Source organism: Branchiostoma lanceolatum, chromosome 7 (genome assembly GCF_035083965.1).
Source record: "Branchiostoma lanceolatum isolate klBraLanc5 chromosome 7, klBraLanc5.hap2, whole genome shotgun sequence".
NCBI lineage: Eukaryota > Metazoa > Chordata > Leptocardii > Amphioxiformes > Branchiostomatidae > Branchiostoma > Branchiostoma lanceolatum.
This window is the reverse complement of record NC_089728.1, coordinates 17420356-17443129: the sequence shown is the minus strand read 5'-3', so window position 1 is coordinate 17443129 and position 22774 is coordinate 17420356. Positions and strand designations below refer to the sequence as shown.

General features: G+C 40.2%; 1 protein-coding gene across 2 annotated transcripts in view; it reads left to right on the top strand.

The window, feature by feature from the left end:
- Positions 1-22774, top strand: part of LOC136437957 (uncharacterized) — a 35607-nt gene that overhangs the window by 10473 nt on the left and 2360 nt on the right. The window contains exons 3-30 of one of the 2 annotated variants that reach the window (XM_066432558.1): positions 290-351; positions 3017-3123; positions 3604-3732; positions 4129-4180; positions 4511-4593; positions 5172-5321; positions 5728-5805; positions 6040-6138; positions 7067-7187; positions 7789-7897; positions 8392-8546; positions 9329-9509; positions 10306-10429; positions 11113-11267; positions 13288-13459; positions 14157-14288; positions 14876-14941; positions 15292-15477; positions 16464-16634; positions 17150-17225; positions 17601-17664; positions 17973-18021; positions 18377-18531; positions 19348-19474; positions 20347-20469; positions 21176-21311; positions 22012-22145; positions 22424-22499. In XM_066432558.1, coding sequence (XP_066288655.1) covers positions 290-351; positions 3017-3123; positions 3604-3732; positions 4129-4180; positions 4511-4593; positions 5172-5321; positions 5728-5805; positions 6040-6138; positions 7067-7187; positions 7789-7897; positions 8392-8546; positions 9329-9509; positions 10306-10429; positions 11113-11267; positions 13288-13459; positions 14157-14288; positions 14876-14941; positions 15292-15477; positions 16464-16634; positions 17150-17225; positions 17601-17664; positions 17973-18021; positions 18377-18531; positions 19348-19474; positions 20347-20469; positions 21176-21311; positions 22012-22145; positions 22424-22499 — 3272 coding nt within the window. Of the gene's footprint in view, positions 1-289; positions 352-3016; positions 3124-3603; positions 3733-4128; positions 4181-4510; positions 4594-5171; positions 5322-5727; positions 5806-6036; positions 6139-7066; positions 7188-7788; positions 7898-8391; positions 8547-9328; positions 9510-10305; positions 10430-11112; positions 11268-13287; positions 13460-14156; positions 14289-14875; positions 14942-15291; positions 15478-16463; positions 16635-17149; positions 17226-17600; positions 17665-17972; positions 18022-18376; positions 18532-19347; positions 19475-20346; positions 20470-21175; positions 21312-22011; positions 22146-22423; positions 22500-22774 lie in introns of both variants that reach the window. The other variant, XM_066432557.1, reaches the window with a different exon arrangement.

Genomic DNA, 22774 nt, shown 5'->3' with positions numbered 1-22774 from the left:
GGTTTTGCCAAACTAGTTTTTCTCATAATTTTTATGGAATATTATAATACATTAGTCCTCCGGTTAGGGGTATGAACTTAATGCTTCATGTACGCTTACCCATAATCACGTCATTAATTATTAATATATTCTGTCACTGTCCATCTATGGATATTTTGACACTTGAAATCACTAAAAAGACATTTCCGAAATGAAACTCAGATTATGTTCCAGTAGGAAATGTTAATCGATATTTGTCAGTGATGATGAAATGTTATTGATTGTTGTTGATTGTTGTTGTTGTTTACAGGTTTTTCTGCCAAAACCTGTGCATGCCGCTACTGCAGAGTCTACTCAGTACCATCCAACAAGGTAGGGTCAGGAATTTGTACATTAATTTTGTACATGTAACATTATTATTTATTGATTTTATTATGATGGGCCTTAAGTTTCTTTGTAAACTTAGGTCTTGAAAACTGAACTAATTGGTATCAAATTTGAATGTCAGGGCTCGAAATTAATTTTTGGAATAGGTGCGCCTAAAAATTTAGGTGCACAAAAAGAATTTTTGGCGTGCAACATAAAATAAAGTAGAATGTCAGCAAAATGTATGATTTACAAAACCCTATACTGCCTCTCTTAAGAACTTCATTCTGAAATTCTAGTATCAATAGCTAACTGCAAAATTGTAAACAAGTAGTAAAGAAGTACAACGAAGGTTATATTGCTTTTTCTGATACTTAAATTTCAAGAATTTCAAGAATATCCTGTATACTAAATCAATGTATTTAGTACTTCTACCGTCCTACAAAAATATCTAGGACTGGTCCACAGTGAAAAATTAGCTACAAATTTTGGCCGTACAAAAGTGCACATGCACGCAGTATTTTGAGCCCTGGATGTTATAATGCATGAATATGACATATGAAATGATCACAATGTCTTTGCCAATTATCATAGGGTCTAGACATTCATGCTAATTGTATTTACTAGACGAATACAACTCTTGCTTTATACAGATTGACTGAAGTACTAGTATTGCCTTTGCATAGTACGGGGAAGTTTGAAGCAATGTCCATAGCGTGACAAGAAACCATGTACACATACATAAATCATTGCTTAAGTGCAGTAGTGTATACGTAGCTACAATCAGATCAGTTATTAAGCTCCTCTATATGGTATAAACATGCGCATAAAATATGAAGAGTGTCAAGCATGATTGACACCTTAGAACTATGTCAATGGAGCGTGAATTTAACAAGATAAGATGATGTCTAGACACTTCAAATTAAGCACTCAGAACTGTCTGATAGCATACAATATCCCTGGAAATGTTGCACTTCTTTTTGTTATCTTTTTTTAGTTGTAACGTACATGTGTATTTACCAACATGAAAATGGAGGTATAGTTTTTGGCCTGTCTGTCTGTTTGTATATCTGTGTTTCCGGATTTTTGTAGTCAGCATAACTCAAGAACTTCTGGATAGATTACAATTATGATATTTGGTATGTGGGTATGTCTTGGAAAGACGAAGGTCAAGGTCAATTTTGACCCCCTGGTATTTGACCTTGTTTAATCTGTTCATTACCCTAAAGGTAAGGTAGGTCCCATAGCCTTTTTTGAGGCCGTAGGTTTTGAGGCAGTCGGTTGTTATCCACTGTGTCTAGGGCACGGTATTGAGAGGCGGAGCTCAACCCTCTCCCTCCATTGTCTTTTACCTCCCCCACCAAAGTCAGGTACCCGTTTTTACACCTGGGCGGAGTGATTAAAGTCATGTTAAGTGCCTTTCCCAATGACACAATTGCAATGTCTAGCCAGGAATTGATCCTTTGACTTCTAGATCTCGAGTCCGCCAGCTTAGCCACTAGACCCTTTGATGCCACCACCATCATTACCCTTCCATACCCTAAATTTTTAATTTTTGGTCAAACAAAGTGAATTTTGTAAGGATATGAAATACGTTAACGAAGGTTATACAACCAGGTAATAAGATACACAAGATGATATCAAATGATAGATATATTCTTGCCACTAGGAGTAGGAGATGTGCATGTACAGAAACGTCCGCTTAAAAACATAATTTCTTTCAAAGATTCCCTCCCACAAAAGTAGGTCAAATGTTTCATTTCAGCACTCCTGTGCAAGATCTTTCAACAATTGTGTGATATTACACAATTTATAACGGCATGAATGTGCATCCATATATTATTAATGATGTCTATGGCAGAGATTTTCCTGTCCTGTAACAATTTCATCCCACGGCAATCTCCTATGTTGTATGACAGTCACTGTGAGTTATTATTAGACATCACGGTCTTCCCAAGGGAGTAATCTATCATGCATGTGATGGATTATAAATGCCATGTGCATGTATGTGACGCTGTATCTCTCAAAGGAGCAAAGCAATGAAAACGTCACTCTTATTATTATTAATAAGTACAGTACTTATATCTGGCCTCATTTCTGTAAAAATGTGAATTCATGAAAATCCATCAACTTAGGATCTTGCATACAAACAGAAAGCCATCTTATATATAACCAACATTGGACAAACCAACAAGTATAATCTCATTTCCAAGGCTCAAAATACTGGGTGCAATGTGTTTTGGGGGAATGTTATGAAGACATAGTACACAATAGCGCCTATTTGTCCTTGATGACTTTGTTCTTGAAAGTCTAAAATTGTAACAATTGACAGAATACTAAGACTTACTGAGTGTTTTTAAGTTTTCACACAATAGTATATAAATACTGTCACAGTGACATTTATTAATTTAGCAGTTAGAGTTATCATAATTTGACAGTCATGTATGAAACTGAAATTGAAAGGGTGAGAAATCATATTTGTTGCTTGAAAAAGAGTTGAACTCAAAATGTAGGAGTTATTTTTATGCAAAGGTAGGAATTATTCTTTGCTACAAGTATCTTCATTGAAGGATGGATTTTGGGCTGTGCTGCATTGCAAAAGTCATATCATCAACTGTAACAAGTGAATGTTGCTGAAACTGTTTTAAAAGTTAGCGACTGTATGTTCCAGCACACAGCAAGCCTGTGGTGCGTATGCAGACGTACATCCATATGATGGACTGGCTCAAGCACAATGCTGACCAGGAGCTGACCCACGGCAACTTTCAACTGGTCAAGGTTTGTGTGTTGTACTATGATACCCACATTATACACATACAGTGCATGCTGTAAGAAATGTATTGTTCATTATTAAGCGTTACCTTTATCTGTAGCTAGACAATCATTAGAAGAGCACAGGCATTTACCATGGTAGCATGAATGTTTCCTCCCATGGTGCAAAAGCTTGAAGGCTGCTAGAACCTGTTGGGGGGGGGGGTGAGCTTTGAATCTCCTAATATATAGACTGAGGCATTCCTACTAGCTAGCTGACAAACAAGTCAGACAACAAAAATCATGAAAAGTCTTTTAAAGCTACATTCTTTACATTACAAACAACAGACTAACTTACCATAACAGAACAACACCAATTAAAACATTATCTCAGTTTTGTCACAATGCTTAGGCAATTAATTGCTTTGTCCAATGAAATACTTGTACCGAATGTCAGAAACATGGTGGGACGTGTGGTATGAATATTATGATTTGTGTTCCGTACAGAACCTGCTGGTTTCAGGTTTGACTGACATCTGGTCGGCCATCAGGAACGCGGTCGTGGCGCGCCTGTCTCCCGTCATCGAGTGCTTCAGTCTGGGTCAGCTGGAGGACTTCTTCACTCAACTAGTCAAGGTCAGGAGGGGAATATTAGGCTTCTTTGGAATATATTAGAATTCATTTTGTTTATCAATGAGATTGTTTCACTCTAACTTGTAGTTTCCTCTTTAAATTTGATACCTTAAACTTCAACTGCAAATGTATCTATGCATTGTTTTCAAATTTTTGAGGGATCAAGAAAATATTGTCTGAATTCTATTTTGTTGTAGAATTAGCCAGTAGCAGTTGATGTAAACTGTTTCAGAACTGTCTACAAAATGTGCTGCCCAAAAAAGCACACACGTCAGCTTTTACATGTACATTGATTTTTCCCATTAAGAGAAAACACTTGTTACTTACATGTACATGTACCCCTTATGTACTGAATGATACATTTGGTTAAAAAAAGGGCTGTTTATGTCAAATTTGCAGATCTGTCAGGATGAAGAGACCAGCTGGCAAAAGAAGGAAGGAGCTGTCATGGGTCAGACATTATTTGTTTTAATGTAGCAACAGTTTTGTCATTTTTCAATAAGTTTGTTCCTCGTCTATCTGTCTGTACTATAAGTTATGAATTATAAAACTAAGGTTCTTGGACTATTTTGTAGGTGTAGGATTTTATACATTAAAATGTACATTGTAATGTATGAAACTTAAAATGGGAAGTAAAAAGAAATGTCAAATAATTATGCATCTTTGTCAAGTATCACTGCGTTGTCTAGATGTCTCTTTTTGGTATGTACTGATTCCTGTGTTGTACCCAAAGAAGCAGTCGTATCTGATAGTAATTACCCTCTTGAACTGTTGTGTTCAGGAATCAATGCCGTTGTGCGGAGGTTCCACTGGGTAGGAACCCAGTCTACGCAGGACGCAGACAGCATGGCATACTTACTTAAGGTAAGCTGTGTCTAGATATTGTCTAAGATACAACAAGATTGGATAAGGAAGTAGTCAACAAGGTGTGAAATTGCTTTCTTTAAAACATTAATTTTCGGAAGTTCAGAGCTAGAGGGCTGGAAGGAAAGCTTACATTTGACTATATATACTCCCTAGAACTGTATTGATTTCCCTCCCCTACACTATGGGACAATCTTTCCCTGTTTTCATGTTCATTTTCACGTTCAGCATTATTTTGAATTTCTTAGACCCGGGGAAACCAACAAATTGAATTGGTGTGGCCTCTAGTCTCTACTCTAAAGCGGATATCTCACTGGATTTGTGGCAAGTTGTCGACCTTGTTGCAACCGAGTGATTTTGATTAAATTTCATTGATAAAAAACAAATCTTTTTACGCCGCCTTTGTGTGTTCTGGTGTCTTTTTATGCATACTTGTACGTTTTGCATGATATTCCCATTACTATAAAGTCAAGGGTAACACAAATCCAATTTAGGTTGACAACTTGCCGCAGTCCAATGAGATACCCTCTTAAGTCACTACAGTTGTCATCAATGTTTGCTTTCTCTCCTCCGTACAGTTTGGTCCGGAGAAGATGTCGCGCCTGCCGTCCTTCATCACACAGAACTTTAACGACGTGGTGAGGCCGCTCCTCGCACACGCCCAGCTCAGCATCCGCGAGCACGCCACCAAGGCCTACTCCTCATACCTGTCCAGGTGTGAGTTCAGGGTGAGGCGAAATTTTGGATTGTGTCTTGTAGTATACATGTACCAATGTCATGTTACTGCAGGGTTTTTCTAGGAAAAAAATTGCAAGGGAGGACATTGCAAAGGAGCAAAGCCTCCAAGCTGGGGGATGGTGACTGTGTTAGGGTGGTCCCCCTTCCACAGTGTGGCTTCCTTTGCCGCAAAGTTACTGTCAGACAGGTCACAGTTGAAGACTGTGGCCGCATGTGACCTATACTATAGCATCCCTGGTCAATCAGAATTTCTTGCTTGTCAGAGGATCTGCCACAGCTACTGTTTCTGTGCTTTATAGTAATATTTAGCTTTTAGTTGTGTCTGCGTAACGTGCCATGCTTGAATTTTTCTGTATGTTGTATAACTGTTTTTATGATACCTTATACCACCTGTAGGAAGCTCTAAGTTCCTTCCGTGAGGTGATGTCACACCTGTGTAGAGACTCTCAACCTGAGACTGAGGCAGCTGAACAGGTGAGAGAAAATCTTTTGCACAGAATCATATCTTTGTGGTGTTTATATGAAGATTGAAATGTAATATTATAGATTTTGTAAAAGAACACTCTTAGACTACTAGTAGTACATTCCTAAGTCTGATCCAGATGTAGCTTTAGTCTGATGTCACTGTATTCACGAGCAGAAACAAGGAATTCTTTGTAACTTGTCTTACTGCTAACTGATAGATCATATTCTTTGACTCCTCAGCAGACCCCCCTCCCACACCTTGCAGTGTTAAGAAGAGAATACAGCTTTATGGATGCCTATGAAGCCGAGGGTCTTCTGGGGGTCTGTGTCTTCTTGGTCAAGGTGGGTCTAAAGAAATATCCTTCTCAAATAGATTTCTCAAGTTATCTATACTCCCTTTCCACTAGCGGCTGCAACCACTGACAAGATTGGACAGATTGCTCAACAAATTTCATTGATAAAGAACAAAACGTTTTTTGTATTTTGTTGTCTTTTACATCCATCATACTTTTGCATATTCAATCATATTCCAGTCATGAAATCAAGGGTCTCACAAATCCAGTTTTAGTCGCTCAGTGGGAGCTCAGTGATCGCTGTCTAGTGAAAAGGGGGCCCATTACTTGTTTGACAGTCAAGTGTGATGGGTGCATATGGAAAAAAGGAGTCTCTACCAGACTAACTACGGCTATAGAGAGAATGATTTGCCAGGGTAGTTTGGTCACCATAGGGTTTCATTTGCAGGGGAGAATTAATCTCCAAGCAGATCTATCGGTGGCATTAGGTAGTATCAAAAAGGCCAACGAGTATCCATAGCCACCGGAGGATACTCGTTGGCCCTTTTGATACTGCCTTGCCACCGATAGATCTGCTTGGAGATTAGGGGAGAATGTTAACCTTCCCGTAGACTGAATCATGTCCAATTGTTCCCTTTTTTGTCGAATTCTAGAGTACGATCCATACCCCCGTAAGAAGGCCTGGTGGAGGCTAGGAAAAAAAGTATAATATGCAAGTGATGCTATGTAAAATGATATGTATTTTTTTACGTAGACTACATGTATGTAAAAATTTGTATGTGTACATGTACAGTTTCTGTGAATGATTTCATCAGGTTGGAGAATGACTGAATGGCAAACCAGTCAGTATTGCCCTGATGAAGATGACAGACAGTCATCGAAACCTTTAGATCGTGTAAATACTTGCTTGTGAATAAAAGAACTTTGCTATTCAATGTGCAGTATCTATTTATATCTTCTGTGTTTTGTTTTTCTAGCACATCCCACCAGGTTTCATGCTGCCCAGCTGGCCATACTACTTCTCGACCTTTAACCTTTACCTGATGCACCCAGCCTCCACTGTGAGACAGGCCACCAGCCAGGTGTTCAAGTACCTCGGTGAGTCATCTACTTCTTATTGGTACTTTTATACACCTTTATGATAGTATAACCATATATCCTTATCTACATAGCAATACTTGGTTTGATTGTTGTTAAGGTGCTTAGGCACCTGTTTCGCCCTCCCTTTCATATTGTGAAGAACCAAATAAAGAAGTAAAGAAATCTTACTAAGTCTAAGCAAGAAGGTTTTAAAGAATCTGTTTTTCAACCTACATTGATGAAGGTTAGACATCCAGGTGAACAATATTTTAAAGGTAATTTTATATTTATATCTCTATGAAATACGGAGACTACTTCTAGGTGATTTGAGTGACATCGATCACTCTTCTTTAGGGTCACTAGATTTTTTTAACACTGCTCATCAATTGTGTGCAATTTCACTCTTGAATCGTACCGTTATTGTTTTGATATACAAATGTAGGCGTCATGGGTTGGTAGGCCATAAGAAAATAAACACAACTCAAAGAAAATTTACCTGCAAACGTTTTGGTGACTCAACTACCCTCCCCTAAAGTTATTTTCCTGGTGTGCAATATATACGCAATGTACATAGTATTACTTTGTTGTAATTTTGTTTCACCATATCTCTCTCCCATAGTTGCAAAAGACTGTAACAACCCCACGCTGCTGAAGCTGGTACTGCAGGGCCTGTGTGCAGACTGGAGTGTGGATCTACAGTCTCTGGAGGGACACAGTCCTCGCCCAAGGTACTGTTACAGTTACGGGTGTCTGTAAAAACTAACAGTCATATTTTGCAATAATGCAAACTTGATAAAAAATACTTCAATGTGTGTGTGTGTGAAATTACAGAAGCTTTTTGCTGCTGTTCATTAGACCTTTCCAATTTGATTTCAAGTTTTGACCAGCCTAATATGCTAATATTCTTCCTGGTAAAAAAAAATAAAATGAAATATGTTGACTTTGTGGCTTCTGTGGTAGCCTGCCCGCTGCATTGATTTTCTGCAAAAGTTCACACCCAAGGTACAAATGTCTCTGTAAGAATTGATTTTTTTTGCAAAAATATGCAGAAGAACTGGACAGGTAAACATATCAAGGATTCTCAGAATTTTTGCTGTTCTTTTTTAGGCCACGCCAATTTAATTTCTGGGTTCTGGGATTTCCTGCTTAATTTTCTTCATCTTTTTCTGATGTTTGTTGGTCCTTGTTGTGAAAGTTGTTCTCATATCTATATTTCTCCCAGGTTATCCAGTTTTGGTAAGTCTCCCCGCCAGGCGTGGGGGGACAGTGGGAGGAAGGACATGGACAGACTGTCCCCGGGGTCCAGTGGGTCCCCCCTGGGTGCCTCCCCCCGCAGGAGGAGGGCCACCATACAGGACATCTGCAGCTATGAAGGAGGTAAGGCAAAGATTTTATTGAAATGAACTGCCTAATATGAGATCTATTCAAGGTATATTTTTCATTTGTAGAATCGGATGTACATTGTATGTAAGAGGCATTACTTTAGGACGTTGAAAAAAGATAACAAAGCAGTAACAGTTTTTCTCTCTTAGGCCACACCAATTTAAATTCTTGGTTAACGGATTTCTATTTTCAAAAAAAAAAAAAATATACAAAAAAAAATCATGAAAACAGAAGATCCGTTAACCAAGAAATTAAATTGTTGTGGCCTTAGGGCAAAGCACAACTCTTTTTTGATGGCTGATAATGTAATGCAGTTGGGTATTGCTTATACAATGTACAGTCAAACCTGGTCAGGCAACCACCTAGCATGGCCAACTACCTCGTCCATTTTTATATAGTTAACCCCACCAAGTCCTCAGCAACCATCTTTCCTCAGTCTCTTGAGTGGTTGCTGAATCCAGCTTTGACTGTACATGTATTTCTATCCAGAGTACACCAGGACACAACCCAACTGTCATGAAAATAGCAGGACATGAACAATATACTCACCCAAACATATAGTTTGCATGTTTTTTATTTCGCGCTAAGACAAAAATGGAGTGTTCGCGGTGGTTTTAAGTTCGCGGCAGCGCTTTAGTCAGATACCTCTACAGTATTGGACACAAATATGTTCGCGGTGAAACGGTTGCCCCGAAAACCAGGAACATTATACCACCGCAAACATTTCTGCATTTACAGTACCTTGCTGATTTAATCTCCATGTATGTCATCCACAGATGATCCAGCCACCGCCATCTCAGAGACATGGGAGTGGAGGGAGGGGAGGTTATTTGCATACGAGCTGATCCTGAGATTTCTGGTGACCAATCACATCCACTACCTGTTCCCGTCCCTCGTCAGTCCCGTCGGACACGCCAGGTTTGACGGGATGGCGTCTACTGATGACGTCATTGTTGGGTGGGTGTCACGTTTTTTCTCACAATCTTAGGTCGCTTAACCTACTGCTAAGTTGACTCTTTTTGTCTGCTCTTTCTATCAAGTGCGTGTATTATGCCGAAGGCCGGTTGTACCGGCTATTAACAGATATAGAAGCTGGTGTGTACTATGCTAAAGGACAGTTATACCGGCTATTCAGATACATAATACAGAAGCTGGTGTGTTATGCGAAAGGACGGCTATACCGGCTATACAGATACAGAAGCTGGTGTGTTACACCAAAGGGTGGCTATACCGGCTGTACAGATACAGGTACAGAAGCTGGTGTATTAATCTGAAGGATGGTTATACCGGCTATACAGATATAGATACAGAAGCTGGTGTGTTATGCTGAAGCGTTGTTATACCGGCTATACAGATACTGAAGCTGGTGTGTCACGCAAAGAGTAATTTTTTTCAGCTATACAGATACTGAAACTGATGATTTTAGTTGAATGGCAATTATACTGGCTATACAGCTACAGAAGCTGGAATGATACACCGAAGGGTGGTTTTACCAGCTATAAAAAAAGCAGAAGCTCGTGTGTTATGCGGAAGGCCAGATATACCAGCTATACATTATAAGATACAGTCAGCTACAGTGTATTGTGTTACACTGAATGGTGGTTATACCGGCTATACAGATACAGATACACAGTCCTAATGCATTGCGGTGTAGTGGTTTGTAACTGGTGTCATACATTGTCTGTTAACCTTATGTCCCAACACATTTTAATTTGTTTTGTGTTTATTTATTTATTTTTGTTGTCTGCTGCAGACAGAGGAAGATGGAGATCGGTAGGGACCACGCCCACCACGAGCCCATACAGAAGAGCTACAGCCATGCAGGCATGACCCTGCGCCATGCTCTACACAGTTATAACCACGGACCAACCTCACTGGTGAGGAACATCTTCTGTAGTCCGTCCAAGCCTCTAATATACTTTGTCAGTTTGATGTTAAAACGTTTGGGACTAAAATGCATGTAGAAGTATAACACGGTTGTGTGGCGTAACGGCAGGGTTTTCGCCCCCCAGAATCCTGCGGTCCTGGGTTCGAATCCCCTGACGCCACCAATCTTGTGCCCTTGGGGGGAAAAAGCACTTTACACGACTTTCCCCACTCCACCCATTGTAAAAACGGGTACATTATGTGTGCGGGTCACGACACCAGCAATAGACCTGCATGTGTTCCACGTGTATTGCACTGTTGCAATTCTAATCAAACCAAATCAAACACGGTGTATTCCATATCGCCCGCTGTAAACCAGTCCGACCCGCAACACAGTGTATACCAGTCCGACCCGTAGGAGGGCTGGGACTGAGGGTGATGCGGAATTCACTGTGTTGCTTTTCATTTATGTCATACCCACCCAAAAAATCACACATTTCTAACATCGATTCCAGTGTCTGAATCTAGTGTTCAAATTTTCAACAGTGGTGTGCAAAGGGTATTTGAATCGTTCGATGGAAACCAATGCAATACAACTTCGAAGCCTCGGCAATACGGTAAAATTACAGTAATACTTTGAAATCCTCATAAGATATTTGAAGAAAACAAATTGATGTGTTTTTTTTTTCTATAGCCTGACACCGGTCAACGACCACATCTGCTCTTACACAGACCCTTTTCGGTGGATGGATCAGAGGATGCACAGAACGTAAAACAACAACCATATCAACAACAACAACAACAACATGGCAGCTCACAGACCAAGTCACTCACCTCACAGAGAAGAAGGTACAGTCTATGTGATTAGATATTCATGAAAATACAAAAGTCCTTTTAAGATAATTATACCGTCAAACCTGCCCAAGAAGACCACTCAGGGGGCCAACAAAATCTGGTCTATGTGAACAGGTGGTCACTATAGTCAACTCTTAATGCTAGTGTCAATAGGAAAAATTATCTAAGGGACCACCAAAAAGTGGTCACATTGGCCAGGTGGTCCTTATATAGAGGTGGTCACTTGTACAGGTTTGACTGCATACCAGAATTTAATTGATTGTAGAGATTCTCAATGCATGGCACCTTGCAAGTTATACTAAGAAGTTTAGCCCTCTGTGATTGGCTTATAAGATGATTAAGTCATGTAACAATGAGGTAATCATAAATTATCTATATCTTACTGAGATACACTCACAGTTTGTTAGATGGTGTTCTGCACCTTTGCAATTGTTTATGATTATCCTGTATTATTAGTACATGTAGGTTAGGCCACACCAATTTATTTTCTTGGTTAACGGAATAAAACAATGTAAAAAAGAAATGCTACATTGTAAAAACAACATGAAAACAGAATCTCAGAGGAATGTTTTTACTTTGTGCACACAGTTTCAGGAAGTAAACAGGGTCAGGTGCAAGTTTTCACCCCAGCTTTCTGTTTTCATGATTTTTTTTGTTGTTGCTAAAATTGAAAATGAAAATCTGTTAACCAAGAAATTAAATTGGTGTGGCCTTAGCATGTGGTACTTCCACTATATTTCTCCCCCCTGCACCCCTAGACTGAGAGTGCGGATGTACAGGTAGCACCTGAGTCATAATAACATCTGATTCTATTTCCCGGTACTCAGATTCCTCCTTGATAACCTCTGAAGTTCAACATAACACAAAATTGTTGATAAATTGATGCAAAAAGTTGAGGTGCCATTGGCAACTCTTTTGTGCAGAAAAATTAGCCTCTATACCAAGCTCCAGAGGCAGCTGGAAGTATAAAATGCTGATCGACTTGGCCAATTTCTACTCTTTTCCAGTCACCTCAGGAGCCTGGCAGAGGCTACAGAAAAATATCTTCCTTTGAGCTGTGAATTATTACCAACATAAAACAGTACCATATGCAAAGACCTAAGTATGTCTTATTCCAAAGAAATCATTTTGTCAAAGAAACCATTTACACTTTACCGGTACTTTTTTGAATTTTTGATTACCTTATAATTCACTTGTCTGAATGACCAATCAGGGAGTTATCTGAGAACTTATTGATCCACGTATCAATGCTCTTCTCCATGATTTTTCCTTATTAACTTATTTCTTCCTCTGCCTTGGTAGACGATCCATTAGCATGAGGTTTGTTTACTTTCTCTCCATAATTTTGGATGGCATTCCCGTAGTGCACTGTGAGGTGTTTTGTATGTCACACTGTTTTTACACTGTATTTCTACACTGTGTTTTCACACACTGAGATTTGCCATCTTTGTGTCTACTGTTTCGCACCCTGACTTGTTGTTGAGCAGCTAATTTCATACTTAGATATCGCACTGCATGTGTACTTTGGAACATATTTTATGTTGTGCACTTTCAAGGAACTATACATTGTATTTTGAAAGGATTGGAATTGGACTACAAATTACTGTAAATGCATTTAACTTCGTGTGGTTTTAATTTCGCGGTAGGGAGAAAAGAGAGTGTTTGCGGCGGTTTTGAATTCGCTTTTGAGACAATAGTAGACAAGGGGGTAGGTGGACAAAAAATGTTTGCAGTTGTTTTAAGTTTGCAGCAAAGAGCTTACCGCGAAAACCGCGGACATAAAACCATCGCAAACATTTCTGCATTTACAGTATGCTCTGCATATGCTGGGAATTATAGAAATACAAACATCTGTTCTTGAACCATCAGAAGTTATTGAATTATCTTATTTAGCTGATTCAACCTCACAAAGAGACAAAACATCATAAGTTAGATAGTATCATTTAATGTTTCCGAACCTGATGTAGAATTCATTGATACGGTAGTCAATGATGTTACCATCATCCACACATAGTGAAATAACGCCCCCTATCATGGAGAGCGGGAACTCCCTCCAGTCCATGGTGAGGGAGTACAACTACCACGTCCACCTGAACACTCCGTTCCGTCCGCCCAAGAAGGGCTCCATACCGTCCACATACTCCCTCCTGGACCAGACCAGGAGATTTGATGGGGAAGAAGAACAAGTGAGCCATTTTCTTTGCTTTTCTTTACAGCTGTGAGTAGAGATGCAAAAGAAAAGAATATGCTATGTACTTAACCTGTAATCATAAGTGTGACAGTTTTTTTTTATCTTAGGAGTTGCTTGCTGGTATATTACTTATAAGGCTTAAGTATGATTAGTGCATAAAGAAACAGCATGTTTGTATTTACTCACAGACAATGTCTGAAAGTTCTAGTTAGTGTTATGACAATGTGACAGCTAACGTCCAGTAACATTTATTTGCCGGGTTACCTAAATCTGCCACTTTGAAAAAACAGTAAGTTTGAGAGATCTCTTCAAAATCGTATCCAGTTGCTTGAGTAATTATTTTTGGCGTATCTTATTACCTGGATGTCTACCCTTCATCAACGTGAGAGATCTCTAGTACAGCACCCCCAAGGCATGCACAGTTTAGATGTACTGGAGTGCATTATATTAGGGGACATTGGGTTGCAGATCTGTTTAGACACACATGTACATGTATCTTTTCAGGGTGGTGGAATTAAAAATGTATGTACCCTGTTGGAATTATGTTAGTAGTTCTGTCAGTGTCATTTATGGCAGCTGCAAACATAACTTTTCTTTCTTCTTTGAAGCAACCTTAACAATCAGGCTGGCAAATTACTTGTAAGACTTTAAGTAGTGTTACTAACAGAATGCCCTGTGTGTTGCCCATACAGAGCGGTGGGTCCAGTAGAAGTCGACTGTGCCTGTCATCTCCTGTCAAGGATCAGCTGTCAGCCGGTAACCATGACGATGAGTCCTGGGTGGCGGATGTACAGTTCGAACAGTTCTCCACAGTTTTAAGACAGGTTTGGTCACATTAATTTCTATTCTGTTATTAAGACACATTCTTAATGAATTGTTTCACGAATCACAAAGCCCTGAAAACTACTTTTCGCTGTAGGAATGGGATTTCTACCTACATGTAGCTGTAGCTACAGTGGGTATCTCACTGGACCCGCGGCACGTTGGTGACCTTGCTGCAACTGAGCGATTAGACAGAGTGCTTTACAAATTTCATCGATAATAAAAAAATTTTTTATGGTTTCTGTGTTTTGTTGTCATTCTATCTCACTTGTATATTTTGCATGATATTCCCGTTATTGGTATTAAGTCAAGGGTAATTTAGGTTGCCAACGTGACACAGTCCAGTGAGATACCTGCTTTAACTCAAAGGGAGATAGTCTTTAAGAGGGGAAGAAATGTTCATATTGTTACTATCTGCAGTCCCATCAATGATTTCAAACCAGGACTGGTCCTATAACCCTAATATCTTCCTCCAACCATTATTTAACACAAAGTCAGATACTTTCATAAACAGCAAGCAGTACATGTATTTAACACTGATGAGTTGTATCAGATATCATGAATGATCCCTCTCCACTCCCTCTCCCAGATGCTGTATCAAACAGTTGAGTGCCTAGCAGACTCCAGGTGGGAACTTAGAAGGATGAGCCAACAGGTAATTAGATCAATATTGACCAATCAGTTAACAGTAACTGTTGCTTCATAGCCAGACAGGCCAGCCAATCACAGAGCTATATATGTTCTAAACTTGTGATGGACAGTCAGGATCAGTCTATGAAGGCTCGGATTTTCTATCAGTTCTCACCACACAAGGACATCGTATCTTTGCTGCTTTAATGTTGATATGTAATGTTATAATGTTATTGAAACTTACTATGAGGAGGAATGACTAGAAATTGTATTTTTTAAATTCAAGTTTCAAGCCTCATAAAATGCTCTGGATGCCTTTAATACCTTTAGTAGTGTAGAAAAAGGAGAAAAACATGTTTTCCAAAAATGTTGCAGGTCCTCCCCCTGCTGAGTGAGACGATCCGATGGTACAACCTGTCCATCCTGGAGGACCTGTGGGACACCTACCTGACCTCTGACCCCTCCGTGCTGTGTTTCGGGGCCTGTCTGATGATCAAGCACAGCATCCAGCACTGTGCCCAACTCACCCATCTCATGGAGGAACCCATGCCTTCATGGAAGGTAGATATAGAATACAACACGGTGTGTTCCGTATCGCCCGAGGTACCGGCCGAAGCGACCCGCAAGAGGCTAGTCCAACCCGAAAAAACATGTTTCAATGCGAAATGCGCCTGAACTTGAGAGAGTTATATGTCCTCGAACAAAAAAGATTTGTAACAACATTGATTCCAACCTCTGAATCGGGTATTCAAATTTTAGACAGCGGCGCAACTGGTGCACTAGGAATACATCTAAAATATTCTATGGAAGCCCGTGTGATAAAAGTAGAACCCTGTGTGATACTGAAATTATCACATGATGCGGAACACCCATATTAAACGTTTTGGTGGCCCAGGTAAAAATATAAACATCATCTTCACATGCGTTGTAAAAAGTATGGTCGGTTCTTCAATATGCTCAAGATAGTAGCGAGCATAATCCAGTGGTTAGGGACCCTGCCTCTGGACCTAGTACCTAGAGGTTGGGAGTTCGAATCCCGGCTGTGTCACTCACAAGACATGCACGCTACTGGAAAAGGTTGCAGTCCTTAGGATGGGACGTTAAGCTGTGGTCCACTGTTCGTTGTGCTTGTTGAAAAGATCTAGGGGAATTTCGCTGTAAGTACTGTAAAATTTAATACATTGTAGCATCTGTCTTCTCTGTCACGACCAGTGGAAGAGTAGCTCTTCAGTGAGCTAAACTGGTTTGAGATCACTTTCACTTTTTCAAGATGTGGATCTCCTCAAAAATTATCATTTTCTGGTTCCCTCCAAAGATCGGCAACCCTTTTCAAACACTGGAAACACAGATTTATGTCCCTTCCGAGCAATGGATGCAGCCCCAACCGAAATGCCCTTCCCAGGATTGAACCTCCAGTGTCTCTCACTTACCAACTACATGTAATTGAAACCAGTGGCATCACCTTTGACTCAACTACAGCCACTTAATTGTATGGAGAATGAAAAAAATCACAGTTTTATTGATGTGACCTCTGTGATGACCTGCAGGACCCTGACCTCTGCAGACAAGCCTTCCATCCCATCATCAACTTCATGGAAAAAGGTCTGTTGTCATGGATACGACCTGTCTGTGGGCTGCTGAGCAGAGCATGCTGGGACAAGCTGTCTGTCGTTGCCATGGAGATCATCATGCTTGCCAATTGCACTTTTCCCAAAGCAGTTAGTATTTTTATTACAGTAAATACCTTTAATTGTTTTTTGTTGTGCCATCTACCCCCTTGTATAAGCACTACATACATGTATAGTGTACTTTACAGTCTGAAAACGAATAGTCTTGAACATTGTACTAACTGCTCTCTGAAAGCTATTTTCTGAATATGTTGAAAATAGCTGTCTTTCTACGTTACTGTATTTTTCTTTTGCAGTCTTTCTACATGTAGATTGACTGATCATGACAGACTTATAAAAGCCATACTAGTATACTGAACGGTTGTACATTGTAAAGTAGTACAGTATCATAATGTACTGAAGGCTCTTGTTATGGTGAACAAGCACAAATACTAACAACTGAAGGTAATTGCAAACTTAAGATGACCAAGAACACTGCAAACCCTGCAAACTTAATGTGATGTGCAGTACATGCATGAAATAGTCTCCTCCATTGTAATCATTTCTGGTGTATCTGGCAAGAATACCTTGTGATTCAAAATGTGATTTTTTTTCTGTTCTTACAGAATTTTGGCCATGAAGACGTTGTGGTCAACAGCATAAGACATCTCTTCACGTACGCTCATACCAGCCACCCTATTGGTAAGTTCTCATGCCTCACTGCAGAATTTTGAAAATTTCAAGGGGGGAGGGACTAGGAAAAATTTTTGGCCTATGGGGAGGGCCATGGAAAAAAATTGGCAAGGGAGGAGGGCAACAGAACAATTCTTTAACTTGGCTCTCTGATGACTGGACCTCCCCCCGCTAGATATTGTACAGTCCATGGACCTCCCCCCACTAAATATCGTACAGTCCGTAATCTGTCCTAATGCTTGGAGTCTGAAAAAAAATACCATGGTATTTCCAAGTGGCAACTGTCACAAAATAAGACAGCCAGTATCATTCAATGATCACTCAAGCTCACAGAATCTTCTTTTTCTTCATGTAAAGTAAACATATTTTATACTTTATCCAAAGCACAAGACACTGCAAGAACAGGAAACATCAGGCCTTTCAAGACAGCAAAAGAAGGATTCCTCTGGTGAGTAAAGTCTCCTGAGATGGTCAGCATTACAATATCCCCTATGGAGCACTTGTAGGTTGGTGAATGACCATGTTAGAGATTAAAAGGGATTTTTAAGGTACCCCTATGCCAAAATATAATAATATTGTGTACATGTACATTTAAAACATAACAACAAAGAATCATTTATTGTCTTAACAACTTGTACAAATAAACCTGTACACTTTTTAAAGTTACTCTTAACGTTTTTTCAATAAGATATCATGGAGGAAAATTGTTAATTCACAAATCTTAGACTTTGTTTCTTACATGTATTTTGCTTGCAGTTGTGGAGGTCGTCTGGACTCAAGTTGTGGCCAGTCCAACCCCAGACAGGTTAGAACCTTTAAGTTAGTTAATGTTTCATCCCTTTGTTGTGGGCTCCCTGCAAACCTTGTCAGACAGTTGTATTAAATTTGACAATTGATATCAAGTCTTCAAAATATGCACTGAGCTCAAATAAGAACTGTACAGTAACAGTAAGTTGTTACAGCAAACAGCTATAATTGGAAACAGGAAAGAAATGAAGTATTTTGTGACCTTCTGTCATGAAAGCCTGTCAAGAAATTGCTATTCTTTAGCAGCACTTTAAAGTTTTGAAATAGTCTTATGTAGGACCTACATTGTATCAGTTATTATTTGTGCTTTACACTGATGTAATGGATCATGAGTGTTCTATGTTTCTTCCCAGGTTGAGAAGTACGTGCTGAGTGAAACCCACGGTCTGTTGTCCCCGTTTCTGCGGAGGAGTGATCTCCGGCACACGGCGGCGCTGCTGCCCATCCTTGCCTGCTACGCCAACTTCTACAGCGATGATAACGACGTCTGTACATCCATGTTAGAAGGGTAGGGCTGCTATTACCATTTTGTTGACAGCATGGGGTGGCGTCGTGTTGGCGTAATGATTAGAGTGTTTGGCCCAGAACCCCAGTGGTTCTTTGTCATGCCACCAATGTTGTGTCCTTGGGAAATTAAGACACTCTACCCAACATTCCTCGCTCCACCCAGGTGTAAAAATGGGTACCTGACTTCGGTCGTGGAGGCAAAAGACGGTGGAAGGAGAGGATTGGGCTCCGCCTTCCAATGCCGTGTCCTAGACATATTGAATAGCAACCCACTAGCCCTACGGCCTCCAAAAGGCTATGAGACTACCTGTACCTTTTTGACAGGAATGGGTATTTTTGTAAACAAATCTTTATTCACATTAGGTAACAGTTACTCAAGCAATAAAATTTGGAAATGTTCAAACGTTTTAGAAAGCATCCAATACCTTACAAGAGTGTCACTGATGAAAGGTAGTGCTTGTGTCAAAGGATGCTATCTGAAACGTCTGACCATCTGAATCTTAATTATTTGTAACCTTCATCGAAGGTAGAGTTCATTCAGTTTGCCACAACAAAGGTAACAGCGACTTTCGTAAGGTCTTCTACAACTATACATGCAAACAAACAAATAAATTAACCTATTTTCGTTATATCCTGTCAATCCATTGAAAAGTGATGTTTATTATTCAATACGTGCACCTTTCTGTAGCAAAGCTGCATGTGGACTTCTACTACTGGCTTCTTGAAAAAGCATCATGCTTTACTCCAGTTAAAAATGACTTCTTTACCCACCATTTTTCTTGTCCATTTCTAAACCTGCGATTTTACCCTATTCCAGGATGACCAGTATCCTGTGCCTGATGGGAGACCATGTACATCAGTGCCCGGGGGAAATGTTGGGGGTGGAGTACAGCGAGTACTGTGCACAGGCAGCAACGGAACTGGCAGACATCATCGCTAATAAGGTACGATGATCATGATATCTCCTGTTATCATCATTCATACCCGTAACAAAATGGAAGTTAGCAGCTTAACCTTCTCCCTGCTGACTAACCCTGTAACCAATAGGAAATTGGGTGCCAAACAGCTACTTCAGAGTGCTAAAGGTTAAGAATGGAGGAAGTCCCAGTTTTGACTGAACATTATATTGCAGAAATTTGTTTTCATGATTGAAGAAAAATTACAGCCCTTTCATTATTAACCTTGAGTGATTAAACCTTGAGTGATGAATGAAAATGATCTTGAACCAGTTGATATAGGTAACTGAAGAGCTAATCTTCCACTGGTCGTGACAGAGATGAAGGGCACTTAGTATTTACAGTTTTTTTGTTGTACTGGGCTAGCATCTACATTACCCACATGTAGCTCTTGTTGAAATTTACAATGAACAGTCACTATGGACCACGGCTTAATGTCCCAACCTAAGCATTGCAACCCTTTCCAGTAGCATGCATATCAGTTGAGTGACAACAGTTTGGATTCGAACTTCCAACCCCATGGCCCAGAGGCATGCAGGGTCGCTAATGACTGGACTACGCACACTAAGATCATAACAACCATGATCCTTTTTTTCAATATACAGGTTTATGTTTGCGGTTTTCGCAGTGAACTTTCAGCGCAAACCTAAAACCACCACAAATCTTTGTCCCTACTGATGAATGTAGCACAACTATTGTTTCAAACGCGAACTTAAGACCACCGTGAACACTCCATTTTCCTCCCTACTGCGAAATAAAAACCATGCGAACTTAAATGCGTTTAACAGTATACAAAATTTTTGATGTATGTTGAAGTGTTTAATGATATAGTATACTGTATGTACAAATTGTCTGTACAGGAGATGGTGGAACTGTCTCTGCTGAGGCCGATCCTGGAGACTTTCTATCTGGTCAGCACATTGATGTTAGACGGCTGTCACCTGCACTCTCTCTTCAACGCTATCAGTGCCAGACTCAGCCAGGTAAGGGTGGTACAATTCAGTAGCTGCCATAATGGGCCAATCCTGACTTTCCATCAAAATTGATAGCTCGACCAATGATAGCTTGGCAATTATAGTGTGTTTAATTTGTGAGCACAGTAAAGAGTAACATTATACCGAAATGTCCATTTACTCAGAAATAGTCCAACACCCACCATACATTTGTACATGCTTACCAGTACATGTACAGACCTCATTTATTGATGATGCTGAAGTCACATGTCCCACACACTTCGTACAACCAACACTTTTATCAATGTGGCTTATTCAGTGTTCAAAGAGTTTTAAACATCCCTTGCCTGTGAAGCTCTGGTTACACATAGCCAAACATGGCCCTGGCAGTCCCTACCCTTCACCCAACCATGATTGTGAGTGGTTTGGGAGCTAGGTTTGCTGTGTTTGGCTTGTGTTTGGCGCAGTTGGCTGCGCCAGCCGAATGTTTTGAAATTTTCAAAGCATTCGGCTGTGGGCCATTCCAGACCCATTCCGGGCAGTCTGGAATAAGTTGGCTGTTGGTTGGGAGTAAGTCAGTAGTAGCCTAGGGTGTGTTTGGTAGTCATATTTTAATCTAAAACTGGTCAGACTGCTCCCGATCTACTGCCAACCTTGGTTGACTAGTGGTCGGGAGCCATGTTTGGCTATGTGTAGCCAGGGCTTAACCTGCAGTGTTCTTTTATTTTGTGCACAGGTTTTCCAGCTGAGAGTCGACTCACCCCAGATCACAGACCCCAGTCTTGCCATTCTATCCAACGACATCCCCCCCAGCCCCGTGGATCCAGGGCCTCCTCTGTCAGATGACGACGATGACTCGGATTCAACCCAAAGTAGGTTCTACAAAGACACCTGTTGAACTTTTAGATTTCTTGATCTTGTTATTGATAATGTCGTTACACATGTCTTGTATGCATGACCCAAAGATTTCATAGATCTAAAGACACAGTCAGATATACATTGATGTTAAGAGGACAAGCATTATCATACAACAAAGCTACTACAAACTATGATAAAAGATGCTTTTGCTAATTCAAAAAGGGATCTTTTTTTTTTGCTGCATATCGTGAAGGTACTGTACAGTCACACAGTGCTAGTGAGCAGGTTAGAAGTGACTGGTTGTGTAAAAAGAAAACTCCTATATCCTAATGATAGATGTCCTACCAACCTGATGAAATTATTTCCGGGAGTCTTTTTGATGCATTTATTAGATACGAACGTAAGTAAATGGTGGAAATAACATGCTAAGACATATAGCTGTATCTGTATAGCCGGTATATATACAATGTATACCGTAACTGCCCTTCGGCGTAACACACCAGCTTCACAGGCATGCATGGGGTGGGTGGCAGCTTGTTATACATGTATTACACTGAACGACCTGTCACATCTGACCTTTGTACATGTACATCGAGCTGAAAGTGTTGTTTAAACTTTAAAGTTATGCTTTAGATTAAAGCTAATGATGTTGTCCTTACTGTACTTGGTAGCAACAAGAAAACTTAAACAAAATTTTGTATGAATGTTCCTCAGGAGGAGGGTTCCTGAATGCCAGTGGGAGCAGCAGGGATGGGATAGCAGGGATGATGGGCGGCCCGTCCCCCTCCCCTGTCAGTTACGACTCTAACCCCTCCTCCGACTGGGACAGCTGGGACGAAGACGACGAGGTAAGGGTTGTAATCTATGACATACATGTGAACTTTGACACACATGTGAACTTTGACATGCTGCAGGATGTATCTTCTTTCAGCCATTTGTTGGCTAACAAATGTTTTTCGTGGATTCAGTGACAGGTTTTCACACTGAACATGTCTTGTTCTAAGAGAACAGAACTTTGTTATCCGGGTACATTCTTTAATAGCAAGACTTAGCTATAGTGAACACTAATTAAACATAGTCTAATGTATTCAAATTAAGTCAACTATGTTTGCCCTGTTAATTCCAGGACCAGTCAGCGCTGAGTGTCCTGTTCTCAGAGTTCCTCCAGAGATTGCAGAGATTCTACACTGTCGCACAGGAAGGTAAGTACATACATGTAGTTTGTATGTCTTTGTCTCTTTCTTCCTCAGTTGTTGTAAAATGATTGTGTGAAGAACTTCAGCTGCTCAGAATATGTCTGTGAAGGTTGGACTATAGGAAGATTGTGAAGATGCCAATTTTGACTAAGTCTTGTATAATCAGTAAAACTTTTTAGTACTGATCATTGGCCGAATGATGAGTTACATGGCACATGCCTTTTGCAAAATTATGACAATTATTATAGGTATGCAAGAGTTCCTGATTATTTGCCCTTTTC